This window comes from Danio rerio, chromosome 24 (assembly GCF_049306965.1).
Source record: "Danio rerio strain Tuebingen ecotype United States chromosome 24, GRCz12tu, whole genome shotgun sequence".
Lineage (NCBI taxonomy): Eukaryota > Metazoa > Chordata > Actinopteri > Cypriniformes > Danionidae > Danio > Danio rerio.
Genome location: NC_133199.1, coordinates 35,467,697 through 35,494,401, shown reverse-complemented (window position 1 = coordinate 35,494,401; position 26,705 = coordinate 35,467,697). Strand labels below are relative to the sequence as shown.

Here is a 26,705-nt window from a genome sequence, read left to right as displayed (position 1 = left end):
AAAACTGTTCAAAAGTTAATTTTGTTTAGATTAGTTTTTAATTAATATATGAACATATGAAAACTAATTTTATTTGAACTGAAGTTTACCCACATATTGTATTTATAACAACATATATAACTTTCTACAGCATGGGTCTCCAACTCGATTCCTGGAGGGCCGCAGCTCTGCACAGTTTTGCTCAGTGGCGGATTTAGGCATGTGCAGTGTGGGCGGTCGCGGCAAAAAAAGTGCCCCAGTAAAAGCTTTGAGATAAGATTTACTTTATGCAAGTGTATAGAGCGGTTATCCAAGAATACAGACATTAGAGGCCATTATGATTTGGCATTTTTGCACATACAAGTTTGTTATTCTTTTGTGCAACCAAACAATGCTGATGAGAACAAATTGACGCATGTGCGCATAAGGTCATTCCCGCGTGCCTCACACGCGCTGCTCCTAATTCCGGCTGTTTACGCCGATATGGAATAATGAGTCAGGGAGGTAACTAAGACATCATAACATTAATTCTCGGCCATGAGTCGGGTCTAAGATAACAGAGAATTCTATAAAACATATTTTTTTATATCTTTTGAACTGTCAAAATTAAAGTCTTAGAATATTACCCCAGTTGTGTCATTACATTGCTTTTCAGTTAGATTTAGGATTGATTTATTGTATTTTTTAGAATAATAATTGTATAATTTATAAACAAATACATATTGAAAATAAATACATATATTTAAATGTATTTATAATAATTATTTTAAATGTATATATTGGCGCAGTGGGTAGCATGTTCGCCTCACAGCAGGAAGGTCACTGGCTGAAGCCTCGGCTGGGTCAGTTAGCATTTCTATGTGGAGTTTGCATGTTTTCCCTGTGTTGGTGTTGATTAAATGCACATACCATCACCCGACGGATAGAGGACATATTAAGGCAAAGGCAGATTCTGCTTGACTAGTGTATTCCTTATTGAAATCCACTGTGTTATAAATGTGATTATTTATGTTACTATTGCAATAAGTTATCATTTTAAATGGTATACTAGTTATGATTTAAAGTAATGTTTACTATTTACTTTTAAATCTTATTGAATAATTTAGGAAATTAGCCATGGCAATTTTAATGTAATATCACTTAGTATGTTTACCTTTGGGCTCTCAGTGATATTTGGCTTTTGGCCCTTTATATGAAAAAGTTTCAACAGAGTCTGGCTGCAGACACAATGCAGACCGATGCAAGCTCAGCCTCGCATGCGCATTGATTGAGTATGATGCAATGTCAGCCACACCTACGCACTTGAACCTATGTGTTCGGTAGCGCATGTGCACTTCTGAAAAGTTTGGGCACCCCTACTTTAAAAGATGATGTCATTTATTCTATAATTAATTTTTGCATAGATAATAGCGACACGGTGGCGCAGTGGGTAGCGTGGTCACCACACAGCAAGAAGGTCGCTGGTTCGAGCCGGCTGTGTCAGCTGGCATATAGTGTAGTTTGCGTGTTCTCCCAGTGTTCGCGTGGGTTTCCCCGGGTGCTCTGGTTTCCCCCACAAGTCCAAAGAGATGTGGTATTGAGTAAGCTAAATTGTCCATAGTGCATGTGTGTAAATGAGCGTGGATGTTTCCTAGTAATGGGTTGCAGCTGGAAGGGTATCCGCTGCGTAGAACATATGCTGGATAAGTTGGCGGTTCATTCCACTGTGGCGACCCCAGATTTATAAAGGGACTAAGCCGAAAAGAAAATGAATGAATGAATGAACATAGAAGATACAGTATTTTGAAGAAAGCTGAAAACCTTCCATTTAGGAAAAAAACAATTGGAAGTGGTCGCAGGTCTCCAACATTTTTCAAATTATCTTATTTTATGTTCAACAGGAGAAAAAAAGTTAAACAGGTTTGAATGTCAGTATTTTTTGGGTGAACTACCCCTTTAAAGTGTGTATTCGTATGGGCCGTTTTCTAAAGGGTTAATAAACAGAGCGGGTCCATGATGATGGTGCGATGATGATGTCACGAGTACGGTAGCCGGTAGAGGGACGGATTCTTCCATTCTGTCTCTCTTTTCTGGGATTGTGTGCGCTGTGCGTACACACACACACACCGCCGCTGTTCTCCGGGCCGTCAGTAGGAAACATGGCGGCCGTCAGCAAGTACTTGACAGCGAAGAACTCCGCGGTGGCTGGCGGTGTCCTACTCGTTTTATACATCCTAAAGCAGAGACGAAGAGCCGCAGCACTAAACAGGTATGCAAAAACATCAGACGTACTGTAAAGTGTCCATTTCAAGACTGGTGTTCAGTGTCAGAGTGACCCCAGTTCAACTGAAGCAAATTCTGGTGTTCATTTCAGTGTGTCAAAACCTATTGAACTGCTATGATCTATAAGTGCTGTCTATGAAGGCGGCTTACTAGATTTTGAGATGCTTCCTGCATTGTGAGCTTTATAGTGAAAACAATGTTAAAATTCAAGGGGTTTATTGAACTTTGCAATCTCACTGTCCAACAATGGACTCTTTCATAAAGGACAGTAACATTAGCATTGGTTGGACAATAGTTGCCACCGTTTTAAGCTAGCTTTTTAGGGATTGAAAAAAGTCTAAATTGATCAAATATGGACTTTGAACTGTCCTTTATTTCCGTGCTTCAAGCTTAATTTTTTTGTGTGGAAATGTTTATTGTGCAAAATATGAAATGTTTTGTGTTTCTAACATACTTCATATTAGTTTCTCAACCGCTGTTTGGTTATGATTTCCACTACTTCACTATAATAATGTTATATGACCATTTAGTCCTGACAGCGGGACTATGTTTTTAGGTCATTGTACCTTATTAAACTAAGTCAATCATGTTTTAACTTAATTTTATAGGTTACTCAAGCTATTTTAAGTCAGTTTAAAATAATATAAGTTCAATGGACTCAAAAGGTTAATTTTATTCAGCTCCACCAGGATTTTTTACAGTGTATTCAAACTATTTTGTCTGTTGTTTTATCATTATAGGAAGAAGGGGTCTGCAAATGAATTGAACAGTGAGGTAAGAGACGTTCATTTATCTTTGAATGAACTGATTACAACTCTACAACAATAAACCATAATGATGCAATAAACCATGCTTTATTGAAGATATGTCCACAAGAACAATGTTAGCATATTATAAAAATCAGCATTTAAGAATAACTATTTGTAGAATGAGATCATGCAGAATATGTACTTTAGAAGTAGTAATAAGCAGCCAATATCTCAATAACATGCATGCTATTAAGCAATTATTGTGCTTTGGTCTCTAAAGTGTTAATAAGTTAACAAATGTATTAATTTAGATTGAGTGGGATGATTATGCAGGGAATTGAATGATGCATTATATATATATATATATATATATATATATATATATATATATATATATATATATATATATATATATATATATATATTTGTTAATTACATTTTATGCATCATTCAATTTCCTTACAGAATCATCCCACTCAATCTAAATTAATACATTTGTTAACATGTATACATATGTATACATATTTCTACTTAAATGTTTCATATGACGTGATGTATGTATGTATGTATGTATGTATGTATGTATGTATGTATGTATGTATGTATGTATGTATAAATGTATTTTCTATTGTAAATGTATTAACAAGACACCAAATTTGGACAACCTTTCTTAATATATTGTTTAATAATTTGTACTGTAAATATAATAATAATTTTATATTTCTTGCTTCAAAGAAAATTGACTTAAAATCTGTGATTCAACAGTTAAGTTTAATATGCTTGATGTCCTTAAATGGAAATAGTTTTCTGTACTCTTGTCTCTTTTAATATTTTTATTGCTTATTGCTATTAAAAAGCTGCAATCTTGATGTTTTATTTAAAAATCTAGATGTGTGCAACCATTTCCCTCCTTTTTCTTTGACTTTCATCACTTCTTGTGTCTCAACACCAACAGAAAGATGGCAAGAAAGAAAGGGCCGCTGTGGACAAGTTATTTTTCATCCGGATCTCACGGATCCTCAAGATTATGGTTCCGAAATTCTTCAGCAAAGAGGTGAGAAGGTTGTATGGCTTTGTTGTAATGGTATTGCCATTACAAAGTCATTCTAAAACATTTATTTTGTGTGCAACAGACATGGTATCTGCTCCTGATCGCAGTGATGCTTGTGACTCGGACGTATTGTGATGTCTGGATGATTCAGAACGGCACAATGATTGAAAGGTACATCAAGGATTAAGACATTAAGTTTGTTAGTGATGTGAAATATTAAACTTTTAAAGGAACACTCTGATTTTTTTGGAAATGGGTTAATTTTACTGTCACCTAGAGTTAAACAGTTGAGTTTTAGCATTTTTGAATCCATTCAGCTGATCTCCGAGTCTGGCAGGAGCACCTTTAGCCTAGCTTAGCATAGATCATTGAATCGAATTAGGCAAGATGCTAATGGTCTAATGCAATTCAGTGATCTATGCTTGGCTAAGCTAAAAGTGCTCCCACAAGACCTGATCAAACTCAACTTTTAGCGTCTCGCTTCACTTCATAGATGAACTCTTTTTCTATTTTTATGAGTTAGATGCTAATGGTCTAATCTGATTTAATTATCTATGCTAAGCTAAGCTAACAGTGCTCCCGTCAGATTCGGAGATCAGCTGAACGGACTAAAAAAATGCTGAAACTTAACTTTAAGCATCTAGCTTCACTTCAAAGCGTCACTCTTTTTCTATTTTTATTTTAGATACTAATGGTCTAATCTAATTTAATTATCTATGCTTAGCTAAGTTAAAATTGCTTTTGCCAGATCCGGAGATAAACTAAATGGATTCAAACATGCTAAAATTCAACTTTTAGCGTCTTGTTTCACTTTAAAGCTTCACTCTTTTTCTAATTTTATTTTTTGAGTGAGCTGCTAATGGTCTAATCTGATTCAATGATCTATGCTAAGCTAAGCTAAAAAGTGTTCCCACCAGACCTGGATATTGTCTGAACGGATTCAAAAATGCTAAAACTCAACTTTTAGCGTTTCGCTTCACTTCAAAGATGAACTCTTTTTCTATTTTTATTTTTTGTGTGAGCTGCTAATGGTCTAATCTGATTCAATGATCTATGCTAAGCTAAGCTAAAAAAATGTTCTCGCCAAACCTGGATATTGTCTGGATAGATTCAAAAATGCAAAAGCTCAACTGTTTAAGCCTATATGACTTGTAAATGAGCCTATTTTCACAAAAATGTGGAGTGTTCCTTTAAAAGACACCAAGTGCCCAGTCAAATATTGATTTAATGTGACTTGATTGTATTTTTAAATCTTTGACAGTGGAATCATTAGCAGAGATATCAAACTATTCAAGAGGCACTTTTATTCCTACCTGACTGTCATTCCTGGGGTAATTAGCTGTATCTTCATGTGCTGTGAAAACTAATGTACTGTTGCAGATGTGGTGTCCTGTAATTTACATCACTGAACCTGTCCGTTGTGGTTTCCTACATGCTCATCTCACAGATCTCAAACCGGTCTGCAGTTTAAAGGGACAGTTCCCCCAAAGATGAAATCATTTACCTGCTTTTCACCTATTCCAACCTGTTTGAGTTTTATTCTGTTGAACACAAAAGAAGATATTTTGAAGAATGCTGGAAACCGGTGAACATTGTTCATTTGCTTTTTCATACTATGGAAGTTTTTACCTTTCTTCAAAATATCTTCTTTTGTGTTTATCAGTAGAAAGAAACTCATGAAGGTTTGGAATATCTTTAGGGTGAATAAAAAATAATATATGAGCAAATTTGAATTTCTGGGTGAACTATTCCTTTAAGTCCACATTTGTGTTTTGTTATTGTAACTATAAGTGTCCTGCTTCCTCAGAGATTATTTGCATTCATTTTTATTTCCGTGCACATAAAGGACAGGCCAGCAAGATGTGTGTTTATTTGCTTCTGTATTAACTCTAACCACGTTTGCATGTGTTTGTGTGCATGTTGTTATGGTTCACAGTGCAATCATTGGTCGATCCACTAAAGGTTTCAAGAAGTACTTATTCAACTTTATGACGGCCATGCCAATTGTAAGTGTCTGCTTTTTATTAAAGTCAGTCGTTAATAGTCTGAGGAGTTCTGTAAATATGAACTATTCTGTTAAATATTTAAAATGCTTCCTAAGAACAAAATTAAAGGGATAGTTCACACAAAAATGAAAATTTTCTCACCGTGTACTCGCATTTAAGTTCCTCTTAAACTTTCCAAATTACTAAATCTGTTCATCTGGAGCTGTTTTAATGTGAATAAACAGTAATAGGTTATTATTATTATTACTATTATTATTATTATTCACAAAAGAAAAAAATAAAGAGTACACATTAGCAGCAAATAAATTACCAAAGAGTTTAGCCTATTAAAATTAATAGCTATTATAAAAAAATCTATTAATCTTTTAATCTCATTTTTGTGGATATTTCATTTGAATACATTAAATAACAGGTGTCGCTTTAAAATGCACACATCTAACATTATTATAAAAGCATTTGATTGCTTTTCTAACTTTTATGCTCATTTAGGATAAAATAAGTTGTGTTTGAAAAAAACCCACCAAGATCAACATTTTTAGATATTATTATTTATGTGTATATGTCTGTTCAAACACATAGCCAAAACCCAGACTTTTACTCCACTTCAAATTGCATGTACAGAATCTCTTTGAAAAACAGTGTCTATTTATCACTATGGAGCACGTCAGCTGACAGTCACGCACCACTACATAACTGTTTTAAGGATTGCATAGAAGGGGCGATGGCACCTGGAGGGAAAAGGAAGGGAATTGTGCCGTTTTTATATTTATTTCAGAGTTTTCCCATCCCCTGGAGGTTCGGCGGTAATATATTATTGCTACCCTTTATAGAAAGATTGAAAATACGGTAAAATGCCTTTATGGGATGATAGAAGAATAGAATTGTAAAATACGGGAGAATCCTGGGGAAAATAGGAAGGTTGACAGACTTTTGAATCAAGTGGAGCATGAGTAAATGATGTCAGAATTTTGTTAGTTAGTTTATTTATACAGCACATTTTTACAACACAATGTTGCCCAAAGTGCTGAACACAATCAATACTAAATAAAATAAAACCTACATGACATACATAACAATTAAAACATTTGGCAAACCCCTCAACATTCAAAAGGCTCAAATGCTAAAGATCAAAGATGTAGTTTTAGATGCTTTTTAAAAACAGATAGGGTAGAGCATGTCTGATGTGGGGTGGAAGCCTGTTCCAGAGTTTTGAAGCGATAACAGCAAAAGCACGATACCTACTTCGCTTACACTGGGATCTTGGTACCGAAAGAATAAACTGATCAGAAGACCTTAGTGGCCAACCAGGATTATATACATGTAGGAGGTCTGATAAGTAAGGTGGTGCCAGATCAAAAATTAATAGTTTAAAGTCAATCCGTGACGTAACAGGCAGCCAGCCCAGAGAGGAAAGAACTAGGAATATATGATGTATTTGCGAGTTTCTGTCAGCCGCATTTTGTACTAATTGCAATCTATTCAGGGCATTTTGACTAATACCCACACATAGAGAACTGCAATAGGCAAGATGTCAGAATTTAAACTTTGGGTTAAACTATCCCTTTAATCGGGCTCTCTTTAAAATTAAGAAAATTAGTTTCTAGCAACACTGGTGGACGTAAAGTGAACTGTAGCTAATGACTTATTAATGGTGTCATGCTTAAAATAAAGTTGTTTATTATTCTCGGATTAGATAAATTTGGGAAGTTAAATATACTGTTAATAAACATCTAGATACTGTTCGTTTTGCTTAGTGTTTTTGGAACTGAGATATTTATAATTTAAAAATTAACCCTATGATGCACTACATGGGTCTAAAGTGTCCCGTCCAAGTAAATTTTTTCTCTATTTTATAGCTAGTGCATCAAAGGGTTAAGGCAATGCTTGACCAGACAAGACAAAAATTGTCAGATTATTCACACGTATATTTAAAATTTCCAAAAAAATCAATGCTCAATTTGACATACCAATAATTTAAATAAAATTCCCTGAGAAAAGATTTTCTTTTTTAGTTTAGAGAAAAGACACCAGAAAACAAACAGAGCGTCTTTTTTGTTCTTCTTATTATTCCTTTTTTAGCAGATAAAATAAACAAGCAAACATAATTACTTAAAGTAACAGAATTTCCATTTTACTAAGTTTCACAGTCTTCATAAAGTTTAATAATAATGAAGTCCCCGAATTCACGTCAATATACAAAAAACATCAAAATTTGATGTTCATACAAAACAACCAAAAAAAATTTAATGAATATACATGTAGATTAATATACAAATGATTGTCCTCTTTCCTCCTAAATATTAAACAAATGTACAAGAAAACTGGCATATAGATATGTTTGCACAAGCTCTGTAGTTCACCTGTATTATATTGACAAATGGAATAATTAAAGTGACACTGTTATGATTTTATAATCATAAATTATATTTGAGACTTAAGACTATAGATCTGGCTATGCGATACTGTATTTCCACTTATGCCTTTTTTTGCATGATGCATTAAATCAAAAGCCATTAATATATGACAGTTCCTACATAACCAAACTAATATGTGCTTCCTGCTGACATTTGTTTGATATAGAATCATTACAGTAAATTCATTGTTTAATATTAATAAGAGAGCAATATGCAAGAATTGTTTGAATATATTGGTATGCATTTAAGAGTTTGCATCTCGATTTTTCAGATCGCCCTGGTGAATAACTTCCTGAAGTTGGGCCTGAATGAACTGAAATTGTGCTTTCGTGTGAGGCTTACCAAACATCTCTACGATGAATACCTAAAGTAAGGCCCAATGCTGACACATTGTTCCAGCTGAAATATTCTGACATATTTTTCATTTTCTCAAAGATAACATATAACAATATTTGTTTAAGATGTTGGAAAGTTGAATGTTAAATGGATCAGTAAATGTTTAACACAACTAATTTAATGCTAGTACTGTATGAATTATGCAGACAAATATCGGGTTTGGTATCGGTATCAGAATTGATTGTTAATTGATTTAGTATCCGATAATTTAAAACAATTCTATAGGTAATTCCTAATTATTATTAAAAATATTAATGCAATATGTGCAACACAATTTTATTAACATTTTATTTGAAAATATATATATAATATTTTTGTATTGGCAATATTTTTAAAAGTGTTTTATATAATAAATATAAAACAAAATACATAAGTAATACTAATCTCAAAAATGACTCCATTATATAGACTATGATAAGGTGGGTAAAATAATAAGCTTGCACTTCATCCCGCTTCATTTCGATCATGATGAAATGTATTTTTGTTTGAAAAATAATTTTAAGTAGATGATGTTCTGTTCGAAATAAATAAACCAAAAATAAATATAGAAAAAAGCTATTACTGTACGCAATCAACAAATATCAGTATTGGTATTGGTTTATGAACAAATTTAATGAAAAAACAGCTAGTACTGTATGCAATTGACAAATATCGGTTTTGGTATCGGTATCTTAATCGGCCAAAAATTGATTGTTAAAATCAGTATCGGTTAAATAAAAAAAATCCTATTGGTGCATATTTAATTATTATAAAAAATACTAACTGAACAATAGGTGCATCTAAATTTAACAAGATTTTATATTTAAAAATATGTGTATAATTTTCTATTAGCGATATCTCTAAAAGTGTTTTATATAATAAATGGAAAACAAAATACATAACTAATACTAATCTTAAAAATGGCTCGACTATAGACTATAGTGGAGAGTGGAAAATAATAAGCTTGCACTTCATCCCACTCCTTTTTGATTATAACGAAATGTATTTGTGTTTAAAAATTATTTTTTAAGTGGTATAAGTTTCTGTTTGAAGTGAATAAATAAAACAATATGTATTGAAAAAAAGCTAGTACTGAATGCAATCGACAAATATTGGTATTGGTTTACTGGACAAAATTATTAAAAAAAGCTAGTAGTGTATTCAGTCAGCAAATATCGGTATCGCTATTGGTTTAATGGACAAAATTAATGAAAAAAATAGTACTGTATGCAATCAACAAATATCGGTATTGGTTTAATGGATAAAATGAATGAAAAAAAGCTAGTACTGTATGCAATTGACAAATATCGGTATTGGTTTAATGATCAAAATTTATGAAAAAAAAGCTTGTACTGTATGCAATCAACAAATATTGGTTTAATGAAGACAATTAATGAAAAAAAAAGCTGGTACTGTGTGCATTTGACAAATATCGGTTTCAGAATTGGTTAAAAATGATTTGTTAGTCTGTATCGGCCCCAAAAAACACAAAAAATCTTGGTGTAAATATTGGTGCATCCCTAATTATTATTAAAAATGTTAACTGAGTAATATGCGATTAAAATGTGACACATTTGATTTGTTAAAATTTATATCAAATGCTTTTGTATTAGCGATATTCCTAAAAGAGTTTTATATAATAAATAAAACAAAATACATAAGTAAAACTAATCTCAAAAGTGGCTCTACTATATAGACTGTGTAAGAAATTAGACTGATTCACTAAATAAATTTAAAAAAAGTGTAAAAAGGCATGTTAATAATATAACAAATGTTTGCGTCACAGGGGATATACGTACTACAAAATGGGAAACCTGGATAACCGCATTGCTAATGCTGATCAGCTTCTGACGCAGGATGTTGAAAGGTTCTGTAACAGCGTTGTTGATCTGTACTCCAACCTCAGCAAAGTATGACATATTTACGAGTTGTCCTTATACTTTTTTTCTCATGATCTGCATTTTAATGTTGTTTTTTTTCTTTTCCCGTTTCAAGCCCTTGTTGGATATCGGTTTGTACATATTCAAATTGACAACAGCAATTGGCGCTCAAGTGAGTTTAAGAAGACCCCTATTAAATTCTTCAGTGTATAAATGCTATTGGACATTTTTATGATGTGATGGTCCCTTTACGCAGGGTCCCGCGACCATGATGGCCTACCTGCTGATCTCCGGCCTCTTCCTGACCCGCCTGCGCAGGCCGATCGGCAAGATGACTGTGACAGAACAGAAGTATGAAGGAGAATACAGATATGTCAACTCCCGTCTCATCACAAACAGGTCACCTTTTCTCCTTGTGTCTTCCTAGCAGTTTCATTTTGGTCACACTTTACATGAATGCTCCATTAGTTAATGTTAGTTATTGTACACTCACTGGCCACTTTATTAGGTACACCTTACTAGTACCGAGTTTGATTCCCTTTTGCCGCTAGAACTGCCCTAATCCTTCGTGGCATAGATTTACCAAGGTACTGAAAATATTCCTCAGAGAATTTGGTTGACATTGACATGATAGCATCATGCAGTTGCTGCAGATTCTCCCGTTTCAACACATCCCAAAGGTGCTCTATTTGATTGAGATCCGGGGACTGCTGGCCATCTGAGTACAGTGAACTCATTGTCATTGTTAAGAAACCAGTAGTTTCTGAAGTACTCAGACCAGATCATCTGGCACCAACAACCATGTCATGTTCAGAGTCACTTCAATCACCTTTCTCTCCCAATCTTATGCTCAGATTAAACTGCAGCAGATCGTCTTGCCTATGTCTACATGCCTAAATGCATTGAGTTGCTGCCATGTGACTGGCTGATTAGAAATTTGCGCTAACGAGCAGTTGGACAGGTGTACCTAATTATGTGGCCAGTGAGTGTATTTACTAACAACATGAACTAAGAATGAACAATACTTGTACTGCATTTATAAATAATTTACTAATAGATTATAAAAATCCAAATTTGTGCTTGTTAACATTAGTTAATGCTCTGCGAGTTCATATGAACTAACAATTAATGACTTTATTTTAATTAACTTGCATTAATTTAGATGAATAAATTCTGTAATAAATGTATTGTTCATTGTTTGTTCATGTTAATAATTACATTAACATTAACTTATGGAAACATATTATGAAGGGTGACCAGTTTTTTTTTCCCTTACATTGTTTATTATTTCCACTTTTATTTAAATTCACATTTGTTTTTTCTCTTTCAGTGAAGAGATTGCCTTCTATAATGGAAACACCAGGGAGAAACAGACAATTCATTCAACCTTCAAAAAACTGGTGAGTATTTGACATTACATGTGTAAATCAGGGTCAACAATTAAGTTTTTCTTTAAAATTCTTCTTTTTACCCCTCACAATTGATTTCCAGGGACGTTTTTTTAAGTTTATATTGGCAGTTGATAATAATAATAATAATAATAATAATAATAATAATAATAATAATAGTAGTAGTAGTAGTAGTAGTAGTAATGTCCTTACTCGTTTAGGTGTTTTTTGGTCAATTAAAAAAAAACTTTAAAATGTTAAAACTTTTAATGTTTCACTTTAAAATGAGCAATAATAGTTTAGCTTATTCGTGTTGGGCCATTATATTTTTGATGATAGACCATGATAGTACACACTCACCGGCCACTTTATTAGGTACACCTGTTCAACTTCTGGTTAACGCAAATTTCTAATCAGCCAATCACATGGTAGCAACTTAATGCATTTAGGTATGTAGACATGGTCAAGATGATCTGCTGCAGTTCAAATCGAGCATCAGAAGAAAGATGATTTAAGTGACTTTGAACGTGGCATGGTTGTTGGTGCCAGACAGGCTGATGTATTTCAGAAACTGCTGATCTACTGGGATTTTCATGCACAACCATCTCTAGGGTTTACAGAGAATTGTCAGAAAAAGAGAAAATATCCAGTGAGTGGCACTTCTGGGGGCGCAAATGCCTTGTTGAGGTCAGAGGAGAATGGCCAGACTGGTTCCAGCTGATAGAAAGAACTAAACAAGAAAAAACTACAGTAACCCAAATAAGCACTCGTTACAACCGAGGTATGCAGAAGAGCATCTCTAAACACACAACACGTCCATCCTTAAGGCAGATGGGCAACACCAGCTGAAGACCACGCCGAGTGCCTCTCCTGTCAGCTAAGAACAGGAAACTGAGGCTACAATTCGCAAAGACTCACCAAAATTGGACAATAGAAGATTGGAAAAACATTGTCTGGTCTGATGAGTTGATTTCTGCTGCAACATTCGGATGGTAGGGTCAGAATTTGTCATCACCACATGAAAGCATGTATCTTTCCTGCCTTGTATCAACGGTTTAGGCTGCTGGTGGTGGTGTAATGGTGTGGGGGATATTTTCTTGGCACACTTTGAGCCCATTAGTACCAATTGAGCATTGTGTCATCTATGCCGCGAAGGATTAAGGCAGTTCTGAAGTCAAAAGGGGGTCCAACCTGGGACTAGTAAAGTTTACCTAATAAAGTGGATATTGCTGATAATATTTATATTATTTTGTATAAAAAAACACAAGTTTTTTTTGTAGTCTGTAAGTGATTTAAAACAGCAGCATGAAAAAATAATATTAATTTATACGTTTAACAGAAAAAATAGTATGAACTCAAAAGTTAATATGTAAAAACAGATCAAAGCATGCATAAATAAATATGTAATGTCTATAATGATGTTTTAATTGTTGTTTTAATGCTGACGTTATGAAGCTTGTGACTCACTTTCAAAAACACACACACACACACAAATCAAAACATCACTTAATTATTAAATTAGTAGTGAACAATACAAATAATTGTTAATAAATTACCCATACTACAGCGCTGAAATCACATGATTACTGTACAATACTAGAATTATTATTATTTTTTGCTTGCTGTTGATATGAGATTAACTGAACCAAATTTGTTTGCAGGTGGATCATCTGCACAATTTCATCTTCTTTCGTTTCTCCATGGGTATGGTGGACAGCATTATCGCCAAGTGTAAGAGCAAGTTTCTTTATCTTGCCTAGATAAAATTTTCCTTTATTAACTATTAAAGATTAATTATATAAAAGATTTAATGGATTAAATTGTTCTCTCTTCTTTCAGATTTTGCTACCGTTGTCGGGTATCTAGTCGTTAGTCGTCCTTTCCTAAATTTGTCTCACTCTCGACATCTGAACAGCTCACATGCTGAACTGCTGGAGGTAAAACATTGCATTGATTACTAGTTAGTGACCCTCAATTGAATTCTGTAAGGTGACAATCCTGAGCAAAACTCAATATTTAAGGCACAGTGTATCATTTTCACCACTAGAGGGAGTGTATTCACAACAAACAAAGGTGTAGTTTGATGATGCAGCGACTTGGTGTGGAATCATGAGAGTTGTGGCATAATCTTGCATCATGGAGCCACTATAAATACATGTTTAAATTCATTTATTTCAACCAAAAACTAAAGTGCGCTTGCACAAAAGCCTATCAGGGATTTAGAAATTTTGTGAGCCCTGGGCTTGATATCAAATATCGATGTGTTTTTAACAGGACTACTATCAGAGCGGCCGTATGTTGTTGCGGATGTCGCAGGCATTGGGCAGAATCGTGCTTGCAGGCAGAGAAATGACGCGTCTATCAGGGTAAAAGTTCACACTTCTCATCATTGTGCACCAGCATGTGTTATTAACTTGTCTGGTTGCTTGCCATTTCATTAAAATAAGACAGTTTGATGGTGTGAAATGAGTTTGTCTTTGGCTTCAGCTTCACAGCTCGCATCACTGAGCTCATGAGAGTCCTGAAAGAGCTGAACTCTGGTAAATACGAACGCACCATGGTGTCCCAGTCAGAGAAAGGTGAGCTTCTGACACTTCTAAAATCTAAAATAATGCTATGTAGTTGATCTTTTTAATAGTTCGTTTGTATTTTTGGTGATCAGATGCTTCAGAAAAGCTCACACTGGTGCCTGGAAGTGGAAGAATCATCAACATAGACAATATCATCAAGTAAGAGTGGCTTCTCTCTGTCGCTGTATTTCAGTTTGGTGAACTATTTATACTAATTTTAACATTTGATTTCCCCTCAGGTTCGATCACACACCTCTGGCTACTCCTAATGGAGATGTTCTGATCAGAGATCTGTGTTTTGAGGTGTGTTAAACTTTGATTTTTATCATGTTTGATTTTATGTTTCGTTTCTTTTCTTGGACGCATAAGGATGTAATTCTGCCCCTAATAACTGCTTTTAAGGTGTCCCATAATATAATATATCCTGAGTTGACTTCTTCATTATCATTTTCTGTAAGAAATAATTCTATGTCCTCCTTAATTTGAGTTTGAAATTGTTTAGCATGCTTGTATTTAGTCTCCACAGTGTTCTTCCTCTGTTATCTCTAAAATACAGTTGAAGTAAGAATTATTAGCCCCCCTGAATTATTAGTGCATCTGTTTATTTTTTGGGTGGTGGTTTGGTGATGGTAGACTATCGAAAAAAACTAAATCCCTTAAAGGGGCTAATCATTTTAACCTTAAAATGGCTTTTAAAAAATTTAAAACTGCTTTTGTTATAGCCGAAATAAAACAAATAAGACTTTCTCCAGTAGAAAAAACATTATCAGACATACTGTGAAAATTTCTTTGCTCTGTTAAACACCATTTGGGAAATATTGTAAAAACAAAAATAAAATTCAAAGGGGGACTAATAATTCTGACTTCAACTGTTTATAGTACAAGAAAAAGGCGCATGATCAGACAGATCAATCGATCAAATTTTGCAGGTTTGTATTTTACACTCTCATAAAAAAAGGTACACAGTGGTACAAAATGTTTCTTAAGAAACAGTTTTGTACCTTTGTAAAGGTTGTACCTTATGTGGTATAGAAAAGTCCTCTTATGATACTGTTCTGTACCTTTTATGGTACAATTAAAATGAAGGTACACAATTTCTCTCATAAAAGAATGGTACAAAAGTGTTGGACAACTCTTATTTTATTGCAATATCTATGAAAATAAATATGACTGGAAAGGCAAAGCCATTTATGAATAATTTCCATATTGAAACATGAATCATCATTTAAAAGCATATGTTTGAAGAAACTCATAAACATATTATTAAGTTCTATAATACAAAACAACTGTACAAAACTATAGGTATTGTAAACTAAACATTTAAGGCATTTTTAATAAACATTTGGTAAGCATTTTTTGATGAATACATTTTCATTATTGGTTTTCGCACCTTTTGGCGTTTGCTTTTCATTACGCACATGAGCTGGCAGAAGTCCTGCATATCATGTGTTCTTGCATAAATTTTACTATTGTGAAACTAATCAAGCATTGTGCATCTCTTGTTAAAATACTTTTGAATAATTCTATTTCTTTTTTAAAATTAAGTCAAATCAATTAACGTTTAAGTGATTACAAAGGTATTCTGTGAACATTGGAGCAAAAAATGTTTTATATTGTACATGAGAGAATGTGTTTCTGTCACATTTTTGTGAAAAATGTTGTGAAATGTTAAGCAAAAAATAGATCTTTTGATTATTATTATTATTAATATTATTATCTTTTTATTATTATTTATAATTATTTTTATTCTTTATTGTAAATTGAAAAGGTGCATTTACACATTTAGAAACTTAAAAAAAAACATTGTTTAAAAATGTATTTGATGTTTCATATTTACTGAAAAATAAATATTTACTGAAAATAAATTTACCTATGGACGAAGCAGTGGCGCAGTAGGTAGTGCTGTCGCCTCACAGCCAGAAGGTCGCTGGGTTGCTGGTTCGAGCCTCGGCTCAGTTGGCGCTACTGTGTGGAGTTTGCATGTACTGGTGAATTGTGTAGGCTAAATTGTCCGTAGTGTATGAGTATGTGTGTGAATGTGTGTGTGGATGTTTCCCAGAGATGGGTTGCGGCTGGAAGGGCATCCGCCGTGTAAAAACTTGCTGGATAAGTTGGAGGTTCATTCCGCTGTGGCATCCCCGAATTAATAAAGGGACTAAGCCGACAATAAAATGAATAAATAAAATTAAACCATTTTGGATTAAGCAAAATGCCTTTTAAATAGTTCTTGAAGGAACACATTTGACTCTGTTACGGTACAAAGTGTCTTGTCACTGATCAGATTTGTACCTTTGATGAAGGTACAATATTGTACCTGCAGGTTTTAAAGACTAAAGGTACATTTTGGTTTTCCATGGTACAAATCATGTCCTTAAAGGTACAAACTGCAATGGTACACATTTGTTTCTTTGTCTTAAGGTACAATTCTGTTTCATAAAAAGGTACTACCACAGTGACAAAGGTTTGTACCTTCTTTGGTACAACATTGTACCATTTTTTTCTGAGAGTGTATGTCGATCTCTCTTAAGACCAACAAAATCTACATAGACATTACATACATTTATAATAATATAATCTATTTTCCCTGTAACTATTATATATCTCTCTTCCTTGTCTGAATTTCTGTTAAATTTCTTTTCTTTTTATTGAGATGTAACAAAAATGTGGCCATATAATATACATCACAATCATGTTTTACATCCTTATTTTTAATTTAAAAGACAATCAACCGTGACAAAAAACAATGCAAATCAAAAAAGAGAAACCAAGAAAGAAAAATAAAAAAAGGGATTTCAGTTGCAACCCATATCAAACACACCTGCCTGTAATTATCACGTGGTGTTCAGGTCCTAATTAATTGGTTCAGGTGTGTTTGATATGGGTAGCAACTGAAATCTGCAGGAAGGTGGCTCTCCAGGAACAGGGTTGGCCACCCCTGGGTTAGATTATGGACAGTTGTACACTTCAAAAGTTTACTGGAAATGGTAAACCATCCAGGTACCTTAGTATTCGAGGTTAGTATTCGAATTGGGTCGCAGCATGAAACTTTGTTGCATGACTTCTTATATTTTGTGTGCAGCTTTTTGTTAATCACAGCTTTAATTGTGATTCTTTCAACTGTGGCTCACAATTTTTCCTTTTATTACAATATTATATTTTATTATATATTTTTAATTTCTTCCATTTATAGAGATTCTGCATTGTATTTATATATTTCTATTCATAATTCCAGCTTTTAATTATGAATTTTGATTTCTATAACTTTTAAAATGACCTTTATTTTATAGGTGAAATCTGGAACCAATGTTTTGGTGTGTGGTCCGAACGGATGCGGAAAAAGTTCACTTTTTCGCGTTCTTGGAGAGGTAAGTGCTTCCATGACACTAACATTATGATTCTGCCCTGTGAAAATTCCTCCCTTTAGCAAGCTTAAATGTTGGTTTTTCGTCTCTCTGTAGTTGTGGCCACTGTTTGGTGGGAATCTGACGAAACCAGAGAGAGGGAAGCTCTTCTACGTCCCTCAGGTGAAACAAAACCCACAGAAGAGCATCTGAATAGTCCCCAACAGCCAAATAACTGCCCTTTTTGTCTGTTTCCAGAGGCCTTACATGACTCTCGGTTCGCTGAGGGATCAAGTGATCTATCCAGACACCCATGAGAGTCAAAAGAAGAAAGGCATCTCTGACCTGGTGCTGTAAACTGTTTTAAAATCTCTAACCTGTTGGGGTTTTATTTTAGTTTGTAGTTTTTTAATCCATCTATCTATTTTTTGTGTCAGGTGCTAAAGGAGTATCTGGATAATGTCCAGTTAGGACACATTTTGGACAGAGAGGGTTCATGGGATACAGTTCAGGACTGGATGGATGTGCTCAGTGGAGGAGAGAAGCAGAGAATGGCGGTAAATTAAGACTTTTTCCAACCACAAACAGTAATGTAAATTGACTTTCAGTAACTGGGTAGAGGGATCTCATGGGATGAACAGAATCAGAGGCACAACACTGATAAGAGCTGCTTTTGTTGTGTAGTTAACATCCTGTTTTTGCAACACTTCACCACAGTTTATTCAACACTGTTACACTTTTGCGATTAAAATCTTGAATCAATGTTTTTTTTTTTACAAAGTAAGGATTAAGAGGTTGTGTTCTCGCTATTTGTTTTACATAATTCTCCTGTCTCCAATACTGGGTTGCGGCTGGAAGGGCATTCACTGTGTAAAACATATGCTGTAATAGTTGGCAGTTCATTCTGCTGTGGCGACTTCTGATAATTCAGAGACTAAGCCAAAGGAAAATGAATGAATGAAGGATTTATACTCTTGTTATATGATGTTAAAGAAGGCAGGTGTATTATTTTTATAGGTGGGCATAGATTCATTTTTAATCTAGATTAATTTCACTGTATTCTTGGAATTTTTCTAGATTAATATAGATTAAAATGGCTCATGAATTCTGCCGAAGGCATTCAGAATGTGTGCGTTACCCAATAATGACTAAAAGTAAGTCTTTAAGAACGCGTTTCTCAAGCCAGGTGGCGCATTAGACCAGGGGCTCATCTCCAATTATTAAAATGCATCACAAACTGCTTGAGAAACTGTTCTACTATGATAATTGTAAACACCGCGATCAAACTATCACCGTCATCTAGGACTTTTCACCATATTTTCTGACAAGATCTACACACGCTAAGGACAGTTAAGGACCACACACACACACAAATATCGCAAAATGCAGAAGTTTTTTTTTTAACGGCGTGTGTTATTAAATTCCATAACCCTCTCACCAGTCCTTACTCCTTATTTGCGACTAATACCCCAGTTTGTCACGGGGGCATGAATGAAATGTTCATGAATGAATGTGAAACTGCCGAACTGCACTTAAAGTAACCCAAAATTACAGGAAACTTTTACATGAAAGTTAACACTTTCTAACCTTAAATGCATTAAAATACACAAATATGGTCTAGTATCAGCATCATAATCACAATTAAAACTCATATTTGATGGCAAAGCTGAATTTTCTGCATCATTATTCCATTCTTAAGTGTCACATAATCTATGAAAAATCATTTTAATATGCCAATTTGATGCTAAAGAAACATTTCTTATTGTTATCCATGTTAAAACTGATGTGCTGGTTCATATTTTTAGTGAAAATTGACTTTTTTAGAGGTTCTTTTTTCGTAATTCATTTTTTTTGTAATTCTCTTGTTTTACATGATGTTACAGAAGTCAAGTGTATTATTTGATTAAATTAATGTATTAAATAATTAAATGTTAAATTAAATAAATTTTTTTAAAATAGGAAGTATTTTTTATTAATTTATTGTGTTATCACTTTCTAACCTCAAGTAAAAATTGTAATTGACGGCAAAGCGAGTGTTTGGCTTCTTCATTCTAGTCTTAAGTGTCACATAATCTATTAACAATCATACCAATATGCCAGTTTGATGCTCAAGAAAATTTCTTATTGTTATCCATGTTGAAAACTGTTATGCTGCTTCATTTTTTTTGAGAAATTCTCTTTTTTTCTTGAATAAATGGTTCAATATAACTATTTATTGAATATGCAAATGGCGATGAAATTGGCCATGAAATGTTTTTAGTGTGGTTTATTTGATTTTTATTTATTTTCTATTTTTAAATTTCGTGTTAGTTTGTTTACTTGTTGGATAAATGTAGTAACTTCTATCAAATATACAATTTAACTGACTTCAAATACCCCAAAAAACAGACAGGGTGGATACAAATTTAGATATTAATGTTTAAATTTCACAAAATGTTAAACGGTTTAAACTTTAAAAAAGAAAAGAAAAATAAATTTCAATGTTATTTAAGATTTCTAAGTGTAGATTTTTTCTCACAGATGGCCAGACTCTTCTACCATAAGCCCCAGTTTGCCATCCTGGATGAATGTACCAGTGCCGTGAGCGTAGACGTGGAGGATTACATCTACAGTCACTGCAGAAAGGTGCGCATGATGATGTTTTGCCGTCCTTAAGAGATTTATCCATCATATTTTAGTAAAGCACTGCTGCATGTGGGCTTGATTCTTCTTGATGTGCAGGTTGGCATCACCCTGTTCACAGTCTCTCACAGAAAGTCCCTGTGGAAGCATCATGAGGTGAGATCAACGTGCTTCATCACGTCTTGTCATATTTCAGAATTTGGTCACAGGGTAGTTATTTTAAAGCTGTATTTTGTGAATACGTTTAGCCACATAGTGTTTACATTATGGAAACAATCCTTTTATATTCCTCTTCTACATAGCATTGTTTGCTTTGTTTCGTCTCTTCCACTTTTGTCCTCTCATTCTGATTTGGTACTGTAAATGAACAGCCAGTCAGAGTGGCTCCAATGCCACTGGTTTAGGTTTCTTATCTGAACTCTACCTGAACAGCCAATCAGATCAATCTCTATCGCCAATGGCCGCATTGGCACTTGTTCAGATTAGCTATCTGAACTGTAGCTGAACAGCCAATCAGAGTGCGCTCTATTGTCAACAGCCCCAATGGCGCTGGTTCTGATTTGCTATCTGAACTGTAACTGAACAGCCAATCAGAGCTCTCACTATTGCCGATTGGCCCCAGTGGTGCTGGTTACGATTTGCTATCTGAACTGTAACTGAACAGCCAATCAGAGCTCTTACTATTGCCAATTACCCCAATAGTGCTGGTTCTGATTTGCTATCTGAACTGTGGTTGAACAGCCAATCAGAGCTCTCACTATTGCCGATTGGCCCCAGTGGTGCTGGTTACGATTTGCTATCTGAACTGTAACTGAACAGCCAATCAGAGCTCTTACTATTGCCAATTACCCCAATAGTGCTGGTTCTGATTTGCTATCTGAACTGTGGTTGAACAGCCAATCAGAGCGCTCTCTATATCATCGACGGCCCCAATGGCGCTGGTTCTGATTTGCTGTCTAAACATTAGCTGAACAGCCATTCAGACTGCTCTCTATTGCCGACGGCCCCAACGGTGCTGGTTCTGATTTGCTATCTGAACTGTAACTGAACAGCCAAATCAGAGCTCTCACTATTGCCAATTACCCCAATAGTGCTGGTTCTGATTTGCTATCTGAACTGCAGCTGAACAGCCAATCAGAGCTCTCACTATTGCCGATGGCCCCAATGGTGCTGGTTCTGATTTGCTATCTGAACTGCAGCTGAACAGCCAATCAGAGCTCTCACTATTGCCGATGGCCCCAATGGTGCTGGTTCTGATTTGCTATCTGAACTGCAGCTGAACAGCCAATCAGAGCTCTCACTATTGCCGATGGCCCCAATGGTGCTGGTTCTGATTTGCTATCTGAACTGTAACTGAACAGCCAATCAAATCGTTCTCTATTGTCGATGGCACCAATGGTGCTGGTTCTGATTTGCTACCTAATTTGTAGCTGAACAGCCAATCAGACCACATTCTATCACTGATGGCCCCAACTGCGCCAGTTTTGATTTGTCATGTAAACCATAGCTGAACAGCCAATCAGAGTTCTGCCTATCACCAAATGCCCCAATGGCGCCGTTTCTGATTTGCTATCTGAATTAGTAGCTGAACAGCCAATCAGAGTGCTCCCTATTGTCGACAGCCTAAATGGCGCCAGTTCTAATTTGCTATCTAAACATTAGCTGAACAGCCAATCAGAGCGTTCTCTATTGCCAACGACTCCAACGATGCTGGTTCTGATCTGCTATCTGAATTGTAGCTGAACAGCCAATCAGAGTGCTCTCTATCACTGACGGCCTCAATTCTGCTGGTTCTGATTTGCTATCTGAATTACAGCTGAACAGCCTATCAGAGCTCTCACTGAAAGATTCTGATTTGTTATCTAAACTGTAGCTGTAACTCCAACTGTCTGATAATCATCGTCAATAATTCCTTACTTGCACATTACATAAAGTTAAATGATAAATAGGATATAAAGGAAAACATAAGCACAAACTGTCCTTTCTTCTTTCCAGTACTACCTCCATATGGACGGCAGAGGAAACTACGAATTCAAACCCATCACACCGGAAACTGTGGAGTTCGGCTCTTAAAGAGGAGCGACAGCACTATCAGAGGCCCTAGTTAGGTGCCCTAACCGTTCACTTCCTAAAGAGTCGCTTGCCAAGCTAATCTAGGAGTTTGTTTTTAATCATCTGTAACCTTTATTTTTGGGATGAAATCGTGTTTAGGAATTTATTAACACTACTTTCGTTCTCTCTGATTGTATATAATTTTGTAAATTAAGCAGTCCAATTTATAGGACGTCCGTTAAGTACGCCAAAACAGCGTATTGTCGTGTCTTGTCAATGCACTTAATTGTTTAATAAATGAAATTTTGTCCGTATAGGCTCACGCAAACCAACACCACAAGACTGAACTACATGTTAATGAATTATTATTGCCTTTTTTCATCAGCTAAACCTTACATCATGAATTCTTTTAAGCTACTAAGTGGCCTTAGTGCTCATTGCAGCATCGTTGGGCGGTTTGAACGTGTGCAAGTTGCTCTTTTTAGTGCACTTTAGCGTGGATGGAGATCTGAAAAGCTGAAAGACTCTATCTGTATTCGATGAGAAGTCGCCTATGCACTTGTTTACTGCAGAATTTTCGATGTGAATGTCAGAAACGTCATTGTCGTAGCATTTCACACATGAAGCAAACAAAACCACTTTGCTGTACGTTTTCATTAAAAAAGGAGATATTGGTACTATGAAGTCTGCTAGTGGTGTTTTTATCATTGAGAAAGATGGTGTTGATGATGTGCAGAAGTGTGTGTGAATACAGTTGGACTGGTTTATTGCAGGTTGTGGGCTACTTTAGGGTGTACGTTGAACTTTAACACAGTTTGAATGTGAGTGAAAGGCCATTTAGATTAGACGCTCCTTTGACCTTTCACCCTCTACATGATGATGTATTGTAAAGTGCGTCCAGTCACCTGTTTTTGGTCAAAGGTGGTAAAATACAAACGGAGATGTCCTACAATGCTATTTCATTGCAGGTTTAGCCTGAAACAATGATTTTCTTCAGCAGTTTGTACAGGTAGTGATGTGTTAAATATTTACTTGAGCAGCACAATGAGTTACAATTAACAAATATTTGATCAAAATAAAATGAGTTCAAATTATTTATTTTACATTTATTTGTTTATTTGTTTTTCACCTTTTTAATTATTGCTTTACTTTTTTATTTCTAAAATGTATGATTTTTTTATTATTAAATATATACTCTTTTTAAAAAATAAATAAATGTTTATTTTTTCCCCCAATGTCTGTTTAAGGGAGAGAAGATTTTTTTCAACACATTTCTAAACATAATAGTTTTAATAACTCATCTCTAATAACTGATTTTATCTTTCTATACAGCTTAAAGTGACTTAAGGCGTTACTAGGTTAATTAGGTTAACTATGCAGGTTAGGGTAATTAGGCAAGTCATTGTATAACGATGGTTTGTTCTGTAGACTAGCGGAAATAAAAATAAAAAAAATCCCTTAAAGGGGCTAATAATTTTGTCCCTAAAATGTTTTTTAAAAAAAATAAAAACTGCTTTTATTCTAGCTGAAATAAAACAAATAAGACTTTCTCCAGAAGAAAAAGTATTATCAGACATGCTGTGAACATTTCCCTGCTCTGTTAAACATCATTTGGGAAATATTTAAAAAAAATTATAATTATAAAAAGGGGGCTAATAATTCTGACTTCAACTATATATATATATTTACACACACACACACACAACTGCTCGTTAATGCAAATTTCTAATCGGCCAATCCAGCAACTCAATGCATTTAGGCATGTAAACATGGTCAGGACAGTCTGCTGCAGTTCAAACCGAACATCAGAATGGGGAAGAAAGGAGATTTAAGTGACTTTGAATGTGGCATGGTTGTTTGTGCCACACAGGGTGGTCTGAATGGTTAACAGAGAATGGCCTGAAAAAGAGAAAATATCCAGTGAGCGGCAGTTCTGAGAGACCAAATGCCTTGTTGATGCCAGGGGTCAGAGGAAAACGGCCAGACTGGTTCCAGCTGATTAAAAGACAACAGTAACTCAAACACTCATTACAACCAAGGTATGCAGAAGAGCATCTCTGAACGCACAACACATCCAACCTTGAGGCAGATGGGCTACAGCAGCAGAAGACCACACCGGGTGCCACTCCTGTCAGCTAAGAACAGGAAACTGTGGCCACAATTTGCACAGGCTCACCAAAACTGGACAATAAAAAATTACGTTGTAAAATAAAATAATAAAAAAAGAAAAACGTTGCCTGCTCTGATGAGTCGATTTCAGCTGCAACATTTGAATGGTAGGGTCAGACTTGGCATCAACAACATGAAAGCATGGATCATCCTGCCTTGTAGCAAAGGTTCAGGCTGCTGCTGGTGGTGTAATGGTGTGGGGGATATTTTTTTTGGCACACTTTGGGCCCATTAGTACTAATTGAGCATCGCCACAGCCTACCTGAGTATTGTTGCTGACCATGTCTATCCCTTTACAACCACAGTGTACCCATCTTCTGATGGCAACTTTCAGCAGGACAATGCATCATGTCATAAAGCGTGAATCATCTCAAGACTGGTTCTTGAACATGACAACGAGTTTACTGTACTCAAATGGCCTCCAAATCATCGGATCTCAATCCAACAGAGCACATTTGGGATGTGGTGAAACAGGAGATTCGCATCATGGATGTGCAGCCGACAAATGTGCCGCAACTGTGTGATGCTATCATGTCAATATGGATAAAAATTTCTGGGGAATATTTCCAGTACTTTGTTGAATCTATGCCACAAAGGATAAGGAGGTCCAACCTTGTACTAATAAGGAGCACCTAATAAAGTGGCTGGTGAGTATTCGTTTGTGTGTGTGTGTGTGTGTGTGTGTGTGTGTGTGTGTGTGTGTGTTTGTTTCTAAAATGTATGATTGTTTAAAACATATTATAATAATTATTATTATTATTAATTTTTTTTTTTTACCAAAAATAAGACTTTTTTTTTTTAAATATATATATGTTTAATATCTTTACTACAAATGAGTTTAACTATGGGCATACTATTGCATAGGCATTACTATGTTTACTTTAAATGGGAAATATTTTTTGTGGTTGCACCATAGTCCTTTTAATACTTCTCAATTTTGTACCGGAGCTCATTTTCAAAGTACACATTGGTTTGCCTGCTTCAATCCTGCAGTCTCAGCTGTTCATGACTTGCGATTCAGTGCAAGTTAATGATGTATGAGATGTGCTGGATTGCTTCCAATGTCAACTCTTATGAAGCCTGATATGATATTTGGGGCGGTATCTCACCAGTGGATCAGTACACGGAACTTCACATTACACTGATATTAAAGATTAACTCTGGCTGTCATAGTAACAGACTGACAAAAAAGTAAATGATATACAGTACTTGAAAGGTATATACACATACACTGCACACACACGATTGCTGTGTAAAATGTAGGAAAGGAGAGAGCAAAAACACCAGTATAAATGAATAGAAAACAAATAAAAGTACAGAGGGTGCATTTTAGGACTGTTAGGGCCCCCAAATCAATAAAACCGCCCCTGGTGATAAGTAACACTTTTTATTTGTAATTAAATATGTTGTTGATGTTAATGGTTAAGTAGTATTTGCAGTATTAACATTCAAAAGAATTGTTTAATTGTTTTGTACAATACAAGTATATAACCCTAACAGTAATAGTATATTAATAGAAAATTATATACAGTTGAAGTCACATTTAATAGCCCCTCTTTGAATTTTTTTTGTCTTTAAATATTTCCTAAATGATGTTTAACAGAGCAAGGACATTTTCACAGTATGTCTGATAATGATTTTTCTTCAGGAGAAAGTCTTATTTTGTTTTATTTCGGCAAGAATAAAAGCAGTTTTTAATTTTTAAAAACATTTTTGGGACAAAATTATTAGCCCCTTTAAGCTTTTCAATAGTCTACAGAACAAACCATCATTATACAATGACTTGCCTGATTACCCTAATCTGCCTAGTTAAGCCTTTAAATGTCACTTTAAGCTGTATAGAAGTG

General features: G+C 34.9%; 1 protein-coding gene across 3 annotated transcripts; it reads left to right on the top strand.

Annotated features, from left to right (window-relative positions):
• The first annotated feature begins 1,945 nt into the window (after positions 1-1,945).
• Positions 1,946-23,369, top strand: abcd3a (ATP-binding cassette, sub-family D (ALD), member 3a). Of its 3 annotated transcripts, none has more exon segments than NM_213482.1 (23): positions 1,946-2,227; positions 2,982-3,015; positions 3,946-4,044; positions 4,124-4,212; positions 5,978-6,047; positions 8,733-8,830; positions 10,623-10,746; positions 10,832-10,888; positions 10,973-11,115; positions 12,047-12,116; positions 13,766-13,835; positions 13,944-14,041; positions 14,379-14,470; positions 14,592-14,683; positions 14,767-14,833; positions 14,914-14,977; positions 17,962-18,039; positions 18,133-18,198; positions 18,274-18,363; positions 18,453-18,572; positions 20,536-20,640; positions 20,737-20,793; positions 22,633-23,369. In NM_213482.1, coding segments are annotated over 23 exon segments (1,971 nt in total). In that variant the 5' UTR covers positions 1,946-2,117; the 3' UTR covers positions 22,711-23,369.
• The last annotated feature ends 3,336 nt before the right edge of the window (positions 23,370-26,705 follow it).